Genomic DNA, 16,794 nt, shown 5'->3' with positions numbered 1-16,794 from the left:
AATCTGCCTTTGAGAGAAGCATACATTTTTGTAAAGGTACTTTTTTTCTGTTGAACAAATAGGAGAAAAATAGGTAATATCGAAATTAAAAAAAAGAACCTAATTATAGAAATCGCTTAAATTATACAATTTTTAGTTTATGTATAGCTTATTTGAAAACAATAATAAACAAGAATGTGTCCTAAGTACACGGATGCCCCACTCGCACTATCATTTTCCATGTTCAGTGGACCGTGAAATTGGGTAAAAAATCTAATTTGGCATTAAAATTAGAAAGATCATACCATGTTGAACATGTGTACTAAGTTTCAAGTTGATTGGACTTTAACTTCATCAAAAACTACCTTGACCAAAAACTTTAACCTGAAACTCACATTTTCATTTTCTATGTTCAGTGGACCGGGAAATTGGGGTCAAATGTCTAATTTGGCTTTAAAATTAGAAAGATCATATGATAAGCAACAAGTGTACTAAGTGTCAAATTGATTGGACTTCAGCTTCATCAAAAACTACCTCGACCAAAAACTTTGACCTGGAGCGGGATGAACGAACGGACAGCACAGACCAGAAAACATAATGCCCCTCTACTATCGTAGGTGGGGCATAAAAATATAGGTCACCAATGAGTAGAAAAAGATATTTCAATTCTAATGCCAAAAAAGAACATTTTTTCCACCAAAGGGAGATAATTTGGAGCTTTTTCAATGAGATAATCATTTTAAAAGTCATCTGGGGCCAAACCGAATCGATTTTTTTGGTTAATTTTTGTATCATACCATAAAGTAATAACTAATAGTGTAATAAATAAAAATTGTTATGAAAAAACAAATGTTAAATTTTTTGCTTAAATTTTTGTCCCCTGGAGCCTACTTAAGTCATGAAAAAATCATTATACTTACAGTCAATCTTAGTTGTAAGTTTTTTGTGTTATCGACAGCTGATGTTGAACAGGAACATATAGAATGTGGTGGAGTTAAAACTTGTTTGAAGGCGTAATCTTTCCCTTTGACATGTCCATTTCAGTATGTGTAACTTCATTGTGACACCCAATTGTTTACAGATTTTTTTTCAATTATTACATAATATTTATCAATGGAAATTATCATAACTTATAAAGGATTGAAGAATTCAACTATTTTTTTTATTTCAGGGTCTAGATTATAGTACAGTTATCATCCTGTTCATACTTCTGCCTTGAATAGTCCATACATTCATATATTCAACAATAAACTTTACCTCTCCTTAATTTTCGTTTGTTCATCTACAGCTGCTTTTAAATTACTAATTGTTCTGTGCAAGGTATGGTTTTCAATCTGAAGTCTACTATGTTCTGATTTTTCAAAATTCTGTTTCAGATCTTCAATTGTGTCCTCTGCAGCATTCAGCTTTTGACATGTTTTATTATACAATATTGTCAGATTGTTCATTGTCTGGTTAGTTTCTTCACACCTGTAAATTACAAAAATTAATAAAAGAAAATCGTCAACAAGAGACTCTAAAAGTAAAAAGGTGTACTGTTCAATATATATGATCTATGCCTACCCTATACAGTAACCACTTTAACTGTATAAAACCTTTTGAACTCTTACTAAGTAAAGAAGCAGAAAGCCTGTAGCTCTTTAAATTATTTGTTTCTCTTTATTTAGTATAAACTACAATTGCTCTTCAACCAAAATCAATCATTCCTTTTCTGCTAGCTAATGTTTTCAACAGATAGGAAAATTTGAATGTTTTTAAAAGATATCTAAATTATACTTATTTATAGGTGCTAGGATACTATCAGAAAATTATCTTATAACAAATACTAGACTGAATAACCATATATATAGATATAGGAAGATGTGGTGTGAGTGCCAATGAGACAACTCTCCATCCGAATAACAATTTAAAAAGTAAACCATTATAGGTTAAAGTACGGCCTTCAACACGGAGCCTTGGCTCACACCGAACAACAAGCTATAAAGGGCCCCAAAATTACTAGTGTAAAACCATTTAAACGGGAAAACCAACGGTCTAATCTATATAAACAAAACGAAAAATAGACTGCTTACTCAAAAGGCAAGGATTGTAATGTCAATTTAAACAAAAAACAGATTATATAGATCTTTTAAAATAAATAGGCCTCTGATTAACAAAAATATTCCCTCTAAACTTCTAAACTGTAAACCCTGTTCTTTTGAGAACCCCATAATGCAGTTGCTATGGCCTCTGTTCTAAATTAATCAAGTGATCTGAAATCACTAATGGCAATATTTTTTTAACTATTGCGAATAAAATATTTATGTTTGGTGTTATGAATTGCCTTTAACATACACTAAGTAAATTCAATACGACCAAAAAGATTGAACACCGATAAACCAGACCAGCAACTTTTCTGTCATGTTATGTTTCAACTCAATAGTTATGTAATTTAATTAAATATAATTGGCATAAAGAAGGAGGAGTCTAATTAGAATTCGTCAGTACATCTAATGAATCTTACTTAAGTAAAATGACAAAACTGGCCAGTAAATAGTAGAAAAAATTTGTAAAAGTTCCGGGGAAACCAGTGTCTCGCCTACTTTTGATCTTAATAAAATGTCTTTGTTTTCAGCATGTTTAGTTTGACAGGGGAATGTACATAAAAGATTTACAGAAAAATATTCAACTCAAGCATGATCAAACAACACTGATAATATTAACTCAAGTTCTACGTGCATTCATGAATTAATGTGTTAAGGAGTCAATGGATTATTTTCATCATTTCACTTATTTGTAGATCCTTCTTAGCTGTACATTTTTGCCATTTACACTCTCTCTTCATGGATCATAATATGTAAATCCTTCAAGCAAAATTATGACAAAAACTTCATTTACATCAAGTAAATTGTTTTGAAGATGATTATAAAATAAAAGGGACATATGATATCACGAAAGACACTTGTTATTGTTCTAAAATATTCATTAAAATGCAGTCACTGGTTTTAATAGAATTAGTGGCAGATACAAAATTAGAATGAAATTAATCATCTCTTTATACACCAGCATCAGTAAGCCCAGAAATAACATGTAAATAAACTCATCATAGATATCAGGACCAAATTTAGTATATACGCCAGACGCAAGTTTCGTCTACAAAAGACTCATCAGTGACGCTGGAATCCAAATAAGTTAAAAATGCCAAATAAAGTAAGAAGTTGAAGAGCATTGAGAACCAAAATTCCTAAAAGTTTTGCCAAATATAGCTAAGGTAATCTATGCCTGAGGTAGAAAAGCCTTAGTATTTCAAAAAAATGACAATTCATGTCAGCACAAAAAGTGTTGACTACTGGGCTTGTGAAATAAATTCATCATAGATATCAGGACCAAATTTATAGTAAAATTTACTAATTTATAGTAAAAATATATAGTAAAAACATACTTCTCCTGGTAATATGTAGCATAAAAATTACTATCTTTCAGTTCATTTTCAAGCCTACAAAATAAAGTGGACATTTTAAATTGGCTATACCAAAATAGGAAATACATTATGAAAGTAAAATAAAAATCTCAGTGAACAAATAAAACAATACAAAGATTCTGACAAACAAGGATATGTAAAATACATTATAATACTATTTATTTCTGAAATTTCTTAATTTCTAAAGTCAATAATACAATTACCGAAGACTAGATCGTGCAAAACAAAATGGCGAACAGACAGTGTCTAATTATTTCTCTCATTACTTAAGGATAGGACCAAGAGAATGTATAATTAAGATTATTCTTACATTTTAGGCTTAATGTCAGATGAATAAAAAGGTGTAAGCAGCGTCAACTTATGACATAGCTCTTTAACAAGATTCTTTGAAACAGGTTAGGTAAAAAGAAATACTTACTTTTGAATGGTTTCTTTATGTCTTTCAATGTCATACAGAGAATCATTCCTTTCAGCTTGGTACCGCTCTGCACGCTGACAATTTTTTTCACAAAAATTGCATTTTCTTCTGCAAGAAAAGTGTGCATATTATTTTTTCTACCATCAAACAGGAAATAAATGCTTACTTGATCTTTAACATGCTATGGTGTAAACTTTATAACAATTATCAAATCAATATCTTCAAGCATGACGAAAAAGGGTGGAAACCTTATTACTTTAGGGAATATTTTAAGTCAAAATCAACAGACTGGAAGGGATAGGGGACTAAACATTGCATTTATAAACTGAAAAAAACTCAAGTTCATTTTTCTAGAAAACAAGAATGCATGTGCTGAAATGTCGCCTTCGTTACTTATCATTGATATTATGTTGATAGTCCTTATTAAAGCTGTATTACAACTGTCATATAAACTCAACATTTACCATCGAACCATGAAAATGAGGGCAAGGTTAGATGAACCATGCCAGGAAGACATGTCCAGCTAACAATTCTTTTATACAACAAATAAAGTTGACCTATTGCTTATAAATTAAGAAAAAAAAGACCAAAACGCAAATACTTATAACACTTAGCAACGAAAAGTGAAAATGAGGTCAAGGTCAAATAAAACCTGTAAGACTGACATATAGATCATAAAATATTTCCATACACCAAATATAGTTGACCTATTATATTGCATATAGTACTAGAAAAATAAACCAAAACTCAAAAACTAAACATTGACCACCTGCCAGTTAGACATGAACACCTTACAGTCCTTCCATACACTGAACATACTAGACATATTGCTTATAGAGATATGGACTTGTTCACTGATCCATGAAATGAGGTTGAGGTCATGTGAAACCTGACTGACGGACATGAGGACCTTGCAAGGTAAGCGCATACTACTTATAATAAGAGAGAATTTAACATTACAAAAAATCTTAACTTTTTCTTCAAGAAGTCACTGAACCATGAAAATGAGGTCAAGGACATTGGACATGTGACTGACAGAAAATTTGTAACATGAGGCATCTATGTACAAAGTATGAAGCATCCAGGTCTTCCAAAATATAAAGCTTTTATTAAGGTAGCACAATACAAAGATTTTATGACTCCAACACCCAAGTTTTAAAATCCTGTAACTTTCTTAATAATGCTTGAAAATTTATAAAAGTGGTAGTTTTGGATAGCTAACAGATTACTCTTTCAAATTAATGCAATGTTTATATTAATCAACAATTATGTAACCAATTACAATGTTAACTGTGTCTAAATTATTTTTCACCAAATTTCCACATTCAAATGAAATTAGCTTCTGCAAAGGTATCCCTAGAGGGTTGATTTTATTATATGTTGTTCCAATGGCCATTATCTACAAAAGGGTGTCTCAGATTTCAGATAGAATGTATAGAACAAATTTTACACCTAATTAAACATTATCTTCTTTTATGTGGTTAGGTTGTTTACACTAATTAGAGATTTATGAGAGAATGGAATACCATAGAGATAATCTAAGACACCCTTTTGAAGCCCATGATGTGTTGATTTAGAATTCTTTAAAATTTTCTGTATAGTTAAAGAGATGATAGAGTTAAATTCATTCAATTGAACTTACCCAGATTTTGCCACTAATTACATAATAATTGATTACGTAATGATTGCATAATAAAAAATATTGCATTCATTTAAAAGATTATTCTTTTATCTATCTATATATACCTCTTTTATTATTTTCTATGTATTAATAAGAAAGTTACAGCATTTCAAAGGTTAGTGATTGGAAGTAAAAAAATCTTTGTATTGTGCTACCTTAAGTTATCTAACTCTGCTGCCACCACCGGTGGATCACTACACCTATGTGGAGCTTTCTGCAACAAAATTTGCTGGACAAAAATTAACTAACAAATTTAGAGATATTACAATAGATTACATTTTTACTGATTAATAACAATTACTTTTGATTCAAATCATATAAAACAAGAAATAGAAACTTACAGTTTATAAGAGGAGATCTTTACTAAGATGACATATTTTCTTTGCAATAAACAAGTATGTTAATGCAATTGCAAGAGTGTGTGTAATTTTTCTTATCTAGTGTCTCGAATAGCGAAAATTTTATTATTGAAATTTATGGACTTTATGGATTTATTTAACTCCAATGAATAGTATTTTACTCCACTAATTGTCTTTAGATATTTTCTCTGTCCTTTGTGATTTTGACTCTGGTAAAATTTATTTTTGTATTATTTTGTAAAATTATCAGTACTTCATGTGAAATTCATGCAACTGGTTTATGTTTGACTATAAAAGCAATTTCAAACAAGTGAAACTGCGAGCAACTGCTCACTGATGATACCCCCGCCGCAAGTGGATAATATAAATAGTGTAAAAATATGCAAGTGTTCGGTAAACAGGAAGTTGTCGAGTGATGAATCTGAAAACGCATCACACGGTATAGCTGACTTATATAAATCCTGAAACCAAATTTCAGAAATCCTTTTATTGTAGTTCCTGAGAAAAGTGTGACGAAAATTTTCAACTTGGCTATCATGTGTAAAATCATACAAGTGTTCGGTAAACAGGAAGTTGTCAAGTGATCAATTTGAAAACCCATCACACGGTATAGCTGACTTAGATAAACCCTGAAACCAAATTTCAGAAATCCTTGTATTGTAGTTCCTGAGAAAAATGCAACAAAAAATATTCATGGGACGGACTGACTGACAGATGGACGGACAGACAGAGGTAAAACAGTATACCCCCCCCCCCCTTTTTTTAAAGCGGGGGAATAATTATCATTGTATTAATCTTGCTTAGTAGGTTGATTTTTAAGTGTCGTATTAAATATGAAAAAGAATTATTTGTTATTATGTTTCTGATGTTAGTGTAAAACAACTATCTACACAACATCTAGGATCAGCAATTTTATAATTACCCAGCATTTGGTCCTTTTATTTCTTTGTATTTTCTTTTGGAATGCATTTTTTGTATTTCATCTTCAAGCTTGGACACATTTTCTCTCAGTATAATGTTCTCCTCTTGATATCTGGAACGATTTAAAACAAGAATTATATTCAAATAACCATATTTTTTTAAAGTATAATTAATAAATGTTGAACCCAAATACAACAAGTTCATAAAATTATCAAAAATGACTGACATCAAGTGAAGTAAAAACCTCACGTGGCATTTCTGAGATCTTCTAAATTCATACAATAATAGACTATATTCGAGACTCAGGTGTATTCCTCCATCTTGAATTTTAAAGTAGCGGATAACAATTGGTCTAGATTGTAATAAATTTGCAAATTTTTAGAGTATGTAATTTATGTGTAAGACTTTTAATGATTATTAAGAAAGTTATGTGTTGTATCATTTATATATATATATATAGGCTTTTTTCAAACAAACAAAAAAATAACACAGTACTTTTGTTTAATTATTATTTTTTTTTATACTTTTCAAAATAAGGGAAGATAACTCAGATAAGGAAATTCTATTATAGAAAGTGTTGTAAATTTCTTATTTTAATATGTAGCAAGAAAACAAGTTTGATGACCTCATTTTTTTCTTTTCCTTATCTAAAAGCATGTTATAAGAGCTATTTTCTCACACTTTATCTTTAAAATTCTAACGTGTATTTTTATTTTATCACACAAAACTGGATTTTCCATGCATCATTCTGTGACTGTATCTTACATTAATTTGTAGGATCCTTTACTATAGATAATTGAGCTGATCTGTAACAATAACATCTCCATGCCTTATATATCATGTACTGTAGTACAATGCTAGATTAAAACTGACGAGGAAAGGTAACACACAGCCACCAAAGGTTTATTATAGTAGAGCTCAGGTGGTCGTGTGGTTTAGCGGGACGGCTGCAGTGCAGGCGATTTGGTGTCACGATATCACAGTAGCATAAAGTAAAATCACAAAAATACTGAACTCAGAGGAAAATCAATTTGGAAAGTCCATAATCACATGGCAAAATCAAAAAAACAAAAAACAAAACGCATCAAAAACGAATGGACAAGAACTGTCATATTCCTGACTTGGTACAGGCATTTTCAAATGTAGAAAATGGTGGATTAAACCTGGTTCTATAGCGCTAACCCTCTCACTTTAATAACAGTCTCATCAAATTCCGTTACATTTACATGATGCGTTAAATAAACAGTCACAATCAATAAAATAGTCAAAATATGGGAACATCAGTCATCATCGTATAACAATTTAACAGGACACAACAACATCTACTATCTACGAACACATGGATTGATTTGAGTGTCTGACGTCAGAAAAATTATATACGTCACATAAATTTGTCGTTCAATGTGCATACAATAGTTATCAAAAGTACCTGGATTATAAACAATTTTAAATTTTACATAGGCAATGAGCGTAGACAGGGTTAAAAAATCAAAAGTATGTAAGAATAAATTACAGAAATCAAACTAGTCCAAAAGTTATACATATAATTTATGAGAATCCAAAACTTTTAAAAGGAACAATTTAACAGGACACAAAAAACTTATCCACGAACATATACGTCACATAAATTTGTCGTTCAATGTGCATACAAACAATTTTAAAATTTACATAGGCAATGTACGCATACAGGGTTAAAAAATCAAAAGTATGTAAGAATAAATTACAGAAATAGACCCGAGATTCAAACTAGTCCAAAAATTATACATAGAATATATGAGAATCCAAAACTTTTTAAAGGGAACAATTTAAAAGGACACAATAACATCTACTGTCTAAGAACACATGGATTGATTTGAGTGTCTGACGTTATAAAAATTATATACGTCACATAAATTTGTTGTTCAATGTTCATACAAACAATTTAAAAAAAAAAAAAAAGATTTATAGGCAATGTACGCATACAGAGTTAAAAAATCAAAAGTATGTAAGAATAAATTACAGAAATAGACCGAGATTCAAACTAGTTCAAAAGTTATGGTTTCGAATCTCGGCGAGGGAAGAACAAAAAATTTGCTAAAGTACTTTTTATTTAAATCACCATCATTTAATTGAAAAATAAATGATTTTAACAATATATGTGCTAATTCATTTTCAGCATGTTCAGGATGAGGTAATATTAATGTGATAATTGATATGAATATTAACCCTGCTTTGTATTAGATAACACACTGAGAAAGATGTCAAATTTACACAAGGTACATGTAAATATGTAGTAGCTTGCATGTCATCCTACAACCACATTCACCTGACTTTAAATCAACTATTTTTACTCTTACTCCTAAATGCTAAGGGAAAAAAAGTCAATTTCCAATTTTTAAGTCTATGCTTTAACATGGATTGAATGTAACTCACCTCCTGCCACACCCAATGACATGCCCTCTATTGTGAGATCACAAAGGTTAAAATTAAAAACTGACAATCATATATTTTCTTAAAATATGCTGCTCTAAAGATATTACCTTAACATTTGTGCAAACTGCCATATGTTATCTTCATATACAGGAGTAGCATTGGGACTTTTATTTCAACAATTTATTTCAAGAGATTAACTACATCCAGGAGGGTGAGGCTCATGCCTTAAGAAAGAATTGGAACAATAGTTCCAAAACCTTTATACCGGTATACATGTATACAAAACTTTTAACAAACCTTTTAGTTTTAGCAAATATTTCTTGCAATACATCTAGACTGCTTTCTCTATCTGCATATTTATTTGTATGAAGCGATGGCTGCTCTGTGTGAGTAACTGGTGTTATACCCCTAAAATACAAAACTGTAATGCTTTAGAATTCTAGAATTTCTAATCTGTTCATAAATCTTTGAAATTTTTATACATGTATTGTATAATTCTTGACTTAGATCTAATCTTAGTCCACAACTATGCCATCTTGTTATTTATGAAATATTTACAGAATACCTTTAAAAATATATACACAATCATCAACAAATGATCAAAAGTTATATGCTGAAACCTATGTCATATGTGTGGGAACTTCCGAAGGACAATAGGGCAAACTAAAGGACAGATGGAAGGACAGGAGGCGAGGACAGATTGATCGGAGTAAAACAATATACAATTGGGCATAACTCTAGAAAGGGGAAAGTGTCTCCACCAGAATTTAAACCTGATCTGTGTTTTGGTGGTTTAAAACATTGTGTATAAGATAAATAACATTTGATAGAGACAAACTAACTTTAGAGAACAGAAACAAATTATGCATGAACAGACATAAAGTCGGACAACGGTAAAACTTAATGCTACATTCACTTCTGTAGGGGCATAAAAATAAAAGGCTTTAAAAAGAAATACAAAGTAATATTCACATCCTTAATATCAGAGAAATTCATTACTACAACTATGTAAAATCGTTCACTTTTGGTAGCATCATTTGTTAAACAAACTGAACATAAAACCTTTTCTACATAAATCTTAAAACACTTACTGAGAATCATAGTTATCATAATCCAATTCTCCTATAAGTCCATCAAACCCCTAAAAATAGAAAAGCATTCATATATATTTATACATCATAAAACTATATAAACTGCAGATTATGAAGTACTTTTAAAGGGGCATTAGCTCACTTGTTGCACACAAACACAGTAAGGTCTTTCAATGTGATACTCTGATTAAATTAAAATAGGTACTTTGATATGTAAACAAGCAAGAGAGCCCTTATCTATTCTTTGTTAAAAAACAACTAAAACAAATTTAAATTGTAAAAAATAAAATTAACCGTGTTGGTATGTGCTTTAAAATGCCATGAAATAGATAAGCTAATAGATGGCAATTGATCAAACTAACTTAATATTCAATAGAGAAATCAAACAAACACATACTTTTACTTCATCTCCAAAGAACTATAGACTGAAAAGGCTGTAATGGTTCAGAAGTTTCATTGTCATCTTAAACTTTTGCATGAAGATTATCATAATAAAAAATTTGAATAAGTAAATAGCATCCAGGGCAAATTAGGGGGAAACAAGAATGTGTCCCCAGTACATGGATCCCCCACTCGCACTATCAATTTCTATGTTCAGTGGACCGTAAAATTGGGGTCAGAACTCTACTTTGACATTAAAATAAGGAAGATCATATCATAAGGAACATATATACTAAGTTTCAGGTTGATTGAACTTCAACTTTGTCAAAAACTAACTCGCCCAAAAACTTTAACCTGAAATTGGACAAATGAATGAACTGACGAATGGACAGACGAATGACGGACAAACGGACGCACAGACCAGAAAACATAATGCCCCTTTACTATCGTAGGTGGGGGCAAAAAAATCTTCAAATTGCCATGTTTAACCGGTAAATATATTACTTTACTTAGCTTTCTTGGTAGTAAATACTTATCAGGGTTCTCATTTAGGAATTTTTAAGGCACATTTTTGGACATTAAGTAAGTCAAACACATGAAAAAGAATGTAGAAGATGTTTTACTGCAATATAAATGTTTATCTTTGTCTCCACGACCTAATCATGCTAATAGAGCAATGAATTGAGATTAAATTCAGATTACTTTTAAACTTTTGCTATTAAATGTTGATACATGTATTTGTGTTCAGTTTATACAAAATAATTTAATCTTGATGCATCTTTAGACTCACCAGTTATAAAAATTGTGAGTACAGACTCCAGACAGAATTTCATGAGTCCTGTTATTAACTCATGGACTAATACTTGCCTTAGTGAGAACCCTGTGCTTATATAGTCTGAGGTTAAAGTTTTTAACACAACAACTTTGTAAAATCTTCATAGAATTTCTATAAACTTCTTCATGAATATAAAACAGGCATGGCAGTATCAATAGAAAAAAATTAAATGTTTTTTTTATTTTTATCTTACAGATAAATGTACTTAAACTTTAAGATGTGGTCCTTTGAATGTTGTTTAATCAATTACATCATCAAACCTTGTTTAAGAATTTTTTAAATCTTCTTTTTCGGTTAACTGCATTTAAGATATATATGGACATGGTTTTTTTATATACAAAAAAAAGTTTTTTTCTATATCAATAACTTTGGGATAAAACATTCACACGAGCTTATGATTCATGACCAACAAATAGCTTTTAAGTGAAATGCTTTTTTTACTTTTTTAATCTTTTAATATTTTACTGATAAATAATCTGACTTTTTAAGCAATAATTAAACATTAAAGAAATTTTAAACTGACAGCAGCAATCACAGGTGAGACACAGTACTCAAATGGTCTTTTACAGAGTTTAAAAAGTAAAAGTACTGATACTACACCAATATGATTAAAAATCAGAGGCAAAGTTTTATTTGGAATCACACCTCCTCAACGAAAATTCTAATTGATAAAATAACTTATTTTTTACTAAATAGTTTATTAGTCAATATATCCTTTAATTAACCAATTTAATGTACAAATACGTAATGGTTCATACTTACTGAAGTACCTTGTTCATTCCCCCATGCTATTTTGACTCTTGGTTTCGATTTTGAACTAGACCCACTCTGAAATTTTTAATTAATGCAAAAATGACTATAAGATTTATAATAATTACTATCTAAATGCAATTTTTAATTATAAATGTGTAAAATATGTCAAGGGGATAAACTTTTCTACGTTATTTATCTCCTTCAAAGATGTGTCCATGGATGATTTAATCATTCATAGATTGGTCCTACTGTATTTTCCTGTTTATCTTTAATGAGATGTTGTCATCATAGCAGCTAATTACATTTTGAAGACCTAACTTTGCAAGGACTTCAAAAGATTTTGAAGTAGTAGTCACATAGTAGAGACACATACAGCCTAGTTACTGCATACTAAGATATTCAGACAAATTCTACAAACTTATGAGCATGATGAGCATGTGTTGATAGCCATACTTTATTAACGAGAGAAATTTATGTATTACTGAAAAATTATTACACCAGGGTTTTCGATATCACAAACTAGTCAAAACATTTACTAAATTTTATCATCGGTATAAAGACATCATTCATAAATATACATTATGTAGCTCAACATGCAGACTTCTTATATGTTCAGGTATTTCACATCCAATTTTTTATGGAAATATTCTTTATAAAGCACAAAGGTGTCAGTATTCACCTCAGAAACTTACAAAACCTTTGAATAGACTTATTAAGAAGGGATATAATTACGATACTGTTGTCAAGTCATTACAGATTGCATATTTTGGCGTTTATATTGAGTCACTGATAATTATGAAGGTCTTTGCGTCGGAACTAAACACATTTATTCTAAAAACAGTTGTTGGCATGACACGGGTTATGTTCATCTCATATATGTCATGATGGTATGATACTCAACCCCTAACGGGAAGGATTGTGCCTGATGTTCATATGATGAAATCATAATCTTTCAGTCAGTTTAATTGAAGTCTGGAGCTGGCATGTCAGTTAACTGCTAGTAGTCTGTTGTTATTTATGTATTATTGTCATTTTGTTTATTTTCTTTGGTTACATCTTGACATCAGACTCAGACTTCTCTTGAACTGAATTTTAATGTGCGTATTGTTATGCGTTTACTTTTCTACATTGGTTAGAGGTATAGGGTGAGGGTTGAGATCTCACAAACATGTTTAACCCCGCCGCATTATTGCACCTGTCCCAAGTCAGGAGCCTCTGGCCTTTGTTAGTCTTGTATTATTTTAATTTTAGTTTCTTCTGTACAATTTGGAAATTAGTATGGCCTTCATTATCACTGAACTAGTATATATTTGTTTAGGGGCCAGCTGAAAGACGCCTCCGGTGTGGGAATTTCTCGCTACATTGAAGACCTGTTTGTGACCTTCTGCTGTTGTTTTTTTTATTTGGTCGGGTTGTTGTCTCTTTGACACATTCCCCATTTCCATTCTCAATTTTATTTATTCTATGATTGTTAACTTTTTAAACATTGTGACTTGGAAGTTGGATGAAGAGTTGTCTCAGTGACACACATACCATATTTTCTTATTTATATAGCAGGTTGAATTCCACTTACATATGTGATTTTGTTCTAAAGCCCTGCAACTAATTTAAAATGGAAATCTAGAACAGAATGAATGTACAAAAGTTTGTGTCAGAATCAGATCAGTACAGGAAACTTAACTTTGACATCATAGATCAATGTAGATAGCAAAGATTTCAAGAGAGACAATCAGACTCAGGACGACGAGATGATGGCATTATACGACGCAAAAAATATTTTGCTGTTGTATAAAGCGAAAAATAATTAAGTAAATGTAAAATAGGTATTCGTTTCTTTTTTTATCTACTTTTAAATTAATATTGAACTTTTATAAAAAAAAACAAAAAATAGATACAACACTGGGTTACTAAATAAGTCCCTAAAATAAAAACTAGAGGCTCTCAAGAGCCTGTGTCGCTCACCTTGGGTCTATGTTCATATCAAACAATGAACACAGATAAATTCATGACAAAATTTTGATGTGTTTGTAGATCTTACTTTTTGAACATTCTTGTTGCTACAATTATCTGTATCTATGATGAACTTGGCGCAGTAATTACAGTGGAAAATATTTTCTAAAAATTTACAAAAATTTACAACTACCGTATTGGTCTATGTGAATATTAAACAACAAAGGGCACAGATGCTAACATGACAAAATTGTGTTTTGGTGATGGTGATGTGTTTGTATTAATCATTCTTGCTGCCTACAATTATCTCTATCTATAATGAACTTGGCCCAGTAGTTTCAGTGGAAAATGTTAGTAAAAATTTACAGTTTATGAAAATGGTTAAAAATTGTCTATGAAGGGCAATAACTCATAAAGCGGTCAACTGACCATTTCGGTTGTGTAGACTTATTTGTAAATCTTACTTTGCTGAACATTATTGCTGCTTACAGTTTATCTCTATCTATAATAATATTCAAGATAATAACCCAAAACAGCAAAATTTCCTTAAAATTACCAATTCAGGGGCAGCAACCAAACATTGGGTTGTCCGATTCATCTAAAAATTTCAGGGCATATAGAACTTTACATCATAAACAATTTTTCCCCATGTCAGATTTGCTCTAAATGCTTTGGTTTTTGAGTTATAAGCCAAAAACTGCATTTTACCCCTATGTTCTATTTTTAGCCATGGCGGCCATCTTGGTTGGTTGGCCGGGTCACCAGACATATTTTTAAACTAGATAACCCAATGATGATTGTGGCCAAGTTTGGTTTAATTTGGCCAAGTAGTTTCAGAGGAGAAGATTTTTGTAAAAGTAAACGACATTGGACGACGACGCCGGACGCCAAGTGATGGGAAAAGCTCAAATTCAGCTCAAAATCTGAAGGTGTATAGAAAAAAAAATCTGTATAACTGTGATTTTCACCAATTTTCAAAGTCGTTAACCCTTAATTTTGGCAGAATCAGTGAGGCTGAACTTAACTTAAACTTGATCTGTAACTCATCATGGTTAACTGACAAACCAAAAATCAGCCTAATATACATAGACAAAAAGTCATTATAACTGTGATTTTGAACAATTTATCAAAGTCCAAAGCCTGGTAAAAATTAGTGGAGAAGATCAAAAATTTAACTTGATCTGTAACTCATCATGGTTAACTCACATATCAAAAATCAGCCCAATATCTGAAGGCATTTAGAAAAAAAGTCTGTATTATGGTATGTTGCGTAATGACGGAATGAGGGAAAGAAGGACAAGGGTAAAACTATATGGCACAGACAACTTTGTTGCTGGACCATAAAAAAACAACAACAGAACTATCAAAGATCTGCAACAAATATTATAATTATTACAATTATTATAAGATAAAAAATAAGTTTCTTAAAGGACAAGAGCGGTAAAATATATAACAACCTATACGTGTACCTACCTTTGTAATAATTATTTCTTCAACATGCCTTGCAGGACTAGATGGTAAAGATCTAGGAGCTCTTTGCTTAATAAGTATTGAAACTTCTTTTTCTTTAATGACCTAAAAGTGTAGAAGTGTACCAGATTAACTACTCAACAGTGATCACCAACCTATCAACACTAAGGTTATGAGTTGAAACTGCTCTTCAGCAAGGTGCATTCCTCTCCAATCTTAATTGATCATGTTGACTATGGTTGACAATTATTCTGCTAAAGGTATGTGGTTCTCATTATAGTTACTCTGGTTTCTTCCTATTATTAAAACTGGTAGTTTTGATACAACAAAAGTGCTGACAGTGATATCAGGCACCAACAGTCAATTAATCAACTTATCAACTAAATCATGTTTACAATTTCAAGTTAAAAATTAGCTTTTTTTCAAAACTGAAGAAACAGTTAAATAAAGTTTTTTTGCATGAACCCCCTGAGGGGTTCATGCTTATATATTGGCGAGTTTTGGATGTGTCTATGGGCCACTTGATATCTCTCGGCCAGAAGTCTGAATAAATTTCGCGGAATGTCTCGAAAGTTTTCGGTTAATTATACAGATCTTAACAGGCTGTTATCAAGTCTTTGATGGCCCTTGATGGCCCTTGACGATGCAATTATATGTTTTAAAGGACCACTGTACACAGTGTGTATCTAGGTCAATTACAACGTGGAAGTGTCTGTTGTCTCGATAACATGTAAACTAATTATGTTTGGAGATTGCACCGCAGGATACTGTGTATTTCATCATAGACTTACGAGAGAGAACATTCTGGTTAAAATATTAATATTAGATCGAAAGCAGAAAGATAATATTCTTATCAAATTTATTTTATTCAATCCGAATCAAAGAAATATATATAAAATGAATGTTTTCAGAGTTGCAATTAAGAAATAAGCATTTAATATGACAAGGTACTCTGCTTTGGTATTTTTAAATATTCATTTGTACAGGAAACATAGAATAAAATCTTAATAAATTCTTGCATCATACAAAAAAAAATGTTTATAAACAATAATCCTTATATTTCTACGTTATTTATTTCATACCA

General features: G+C 31.0%; 1 protein-coding gene across 1 annotated transcript in view; it reads right to left on the bottom strand.

The window, feature by feature from the left end:
- Positions 1 to 16,513, bottom strand: part of LOC134697839 (GRIP and coiled-coil domain-containing protein 2-like) — a 65,155-nt gene extending 48,642 nt beyond the window's left edge. The window contains exons 1-8 of the mRNA XM_063560125.1: positions 16,502 to 16,513; positions 15,714 to 15,815; positions 12,300 to 12,365; positions 10,322 to 10,371; positions 9,528 to 9,638; positions 3,858 to 3,965; positions 3,401 to 3,454; positions 1,237 to 1,449 (exon numbers count right to left, since the gene is read on the bottom strand). Of these exons, the coding sequence (XP_063416195.1) occupies positions 1,237 to 1,449; positions 3,401 to 3,454; positions 3,858 to 3,965; positions 9,528 to 9,638; positions 10,322 to 10,371; positions 12,300 to 12,365; positions 15,714 to 15,815; positions 16,502 to 16,513 (716 nt within the window). The remainder of the gene's footprint in view (positions 1 to 1,236; positions 1,450 to 3,400; positions 3,455 to 3,857; positions 3,966 to 9,527; positions 9,639 to 10,321; positions 10,372 to 12,299; positions 12,366 to 15,713; positions 15,816 to 16,501) is intronic.
- Positions 16,514 to 16,794: the final 281 nt, after the last annotated feature.

Source organism: Mytilus trossulus, chromosome 14 (assembly GCF_036588685.1).
Source record: "Mytilus trossulus isolate FHL-02 chromosome 14, PNRI_Mtr1.1.1.hap1, whole genome shotgun sequence".
In the NCBI taxonomy this organism is placed as follows: Eukaryota; Metazoa; Mollusca; class Bivalvia; order Mytilida; family Mytilidae; genus Mytilus; species Mytilus trossulus.
Note: the sequence above shows the minus strand (reverse complement) of the source record. Positions and strands in the feature narration are given on the sequence as shown.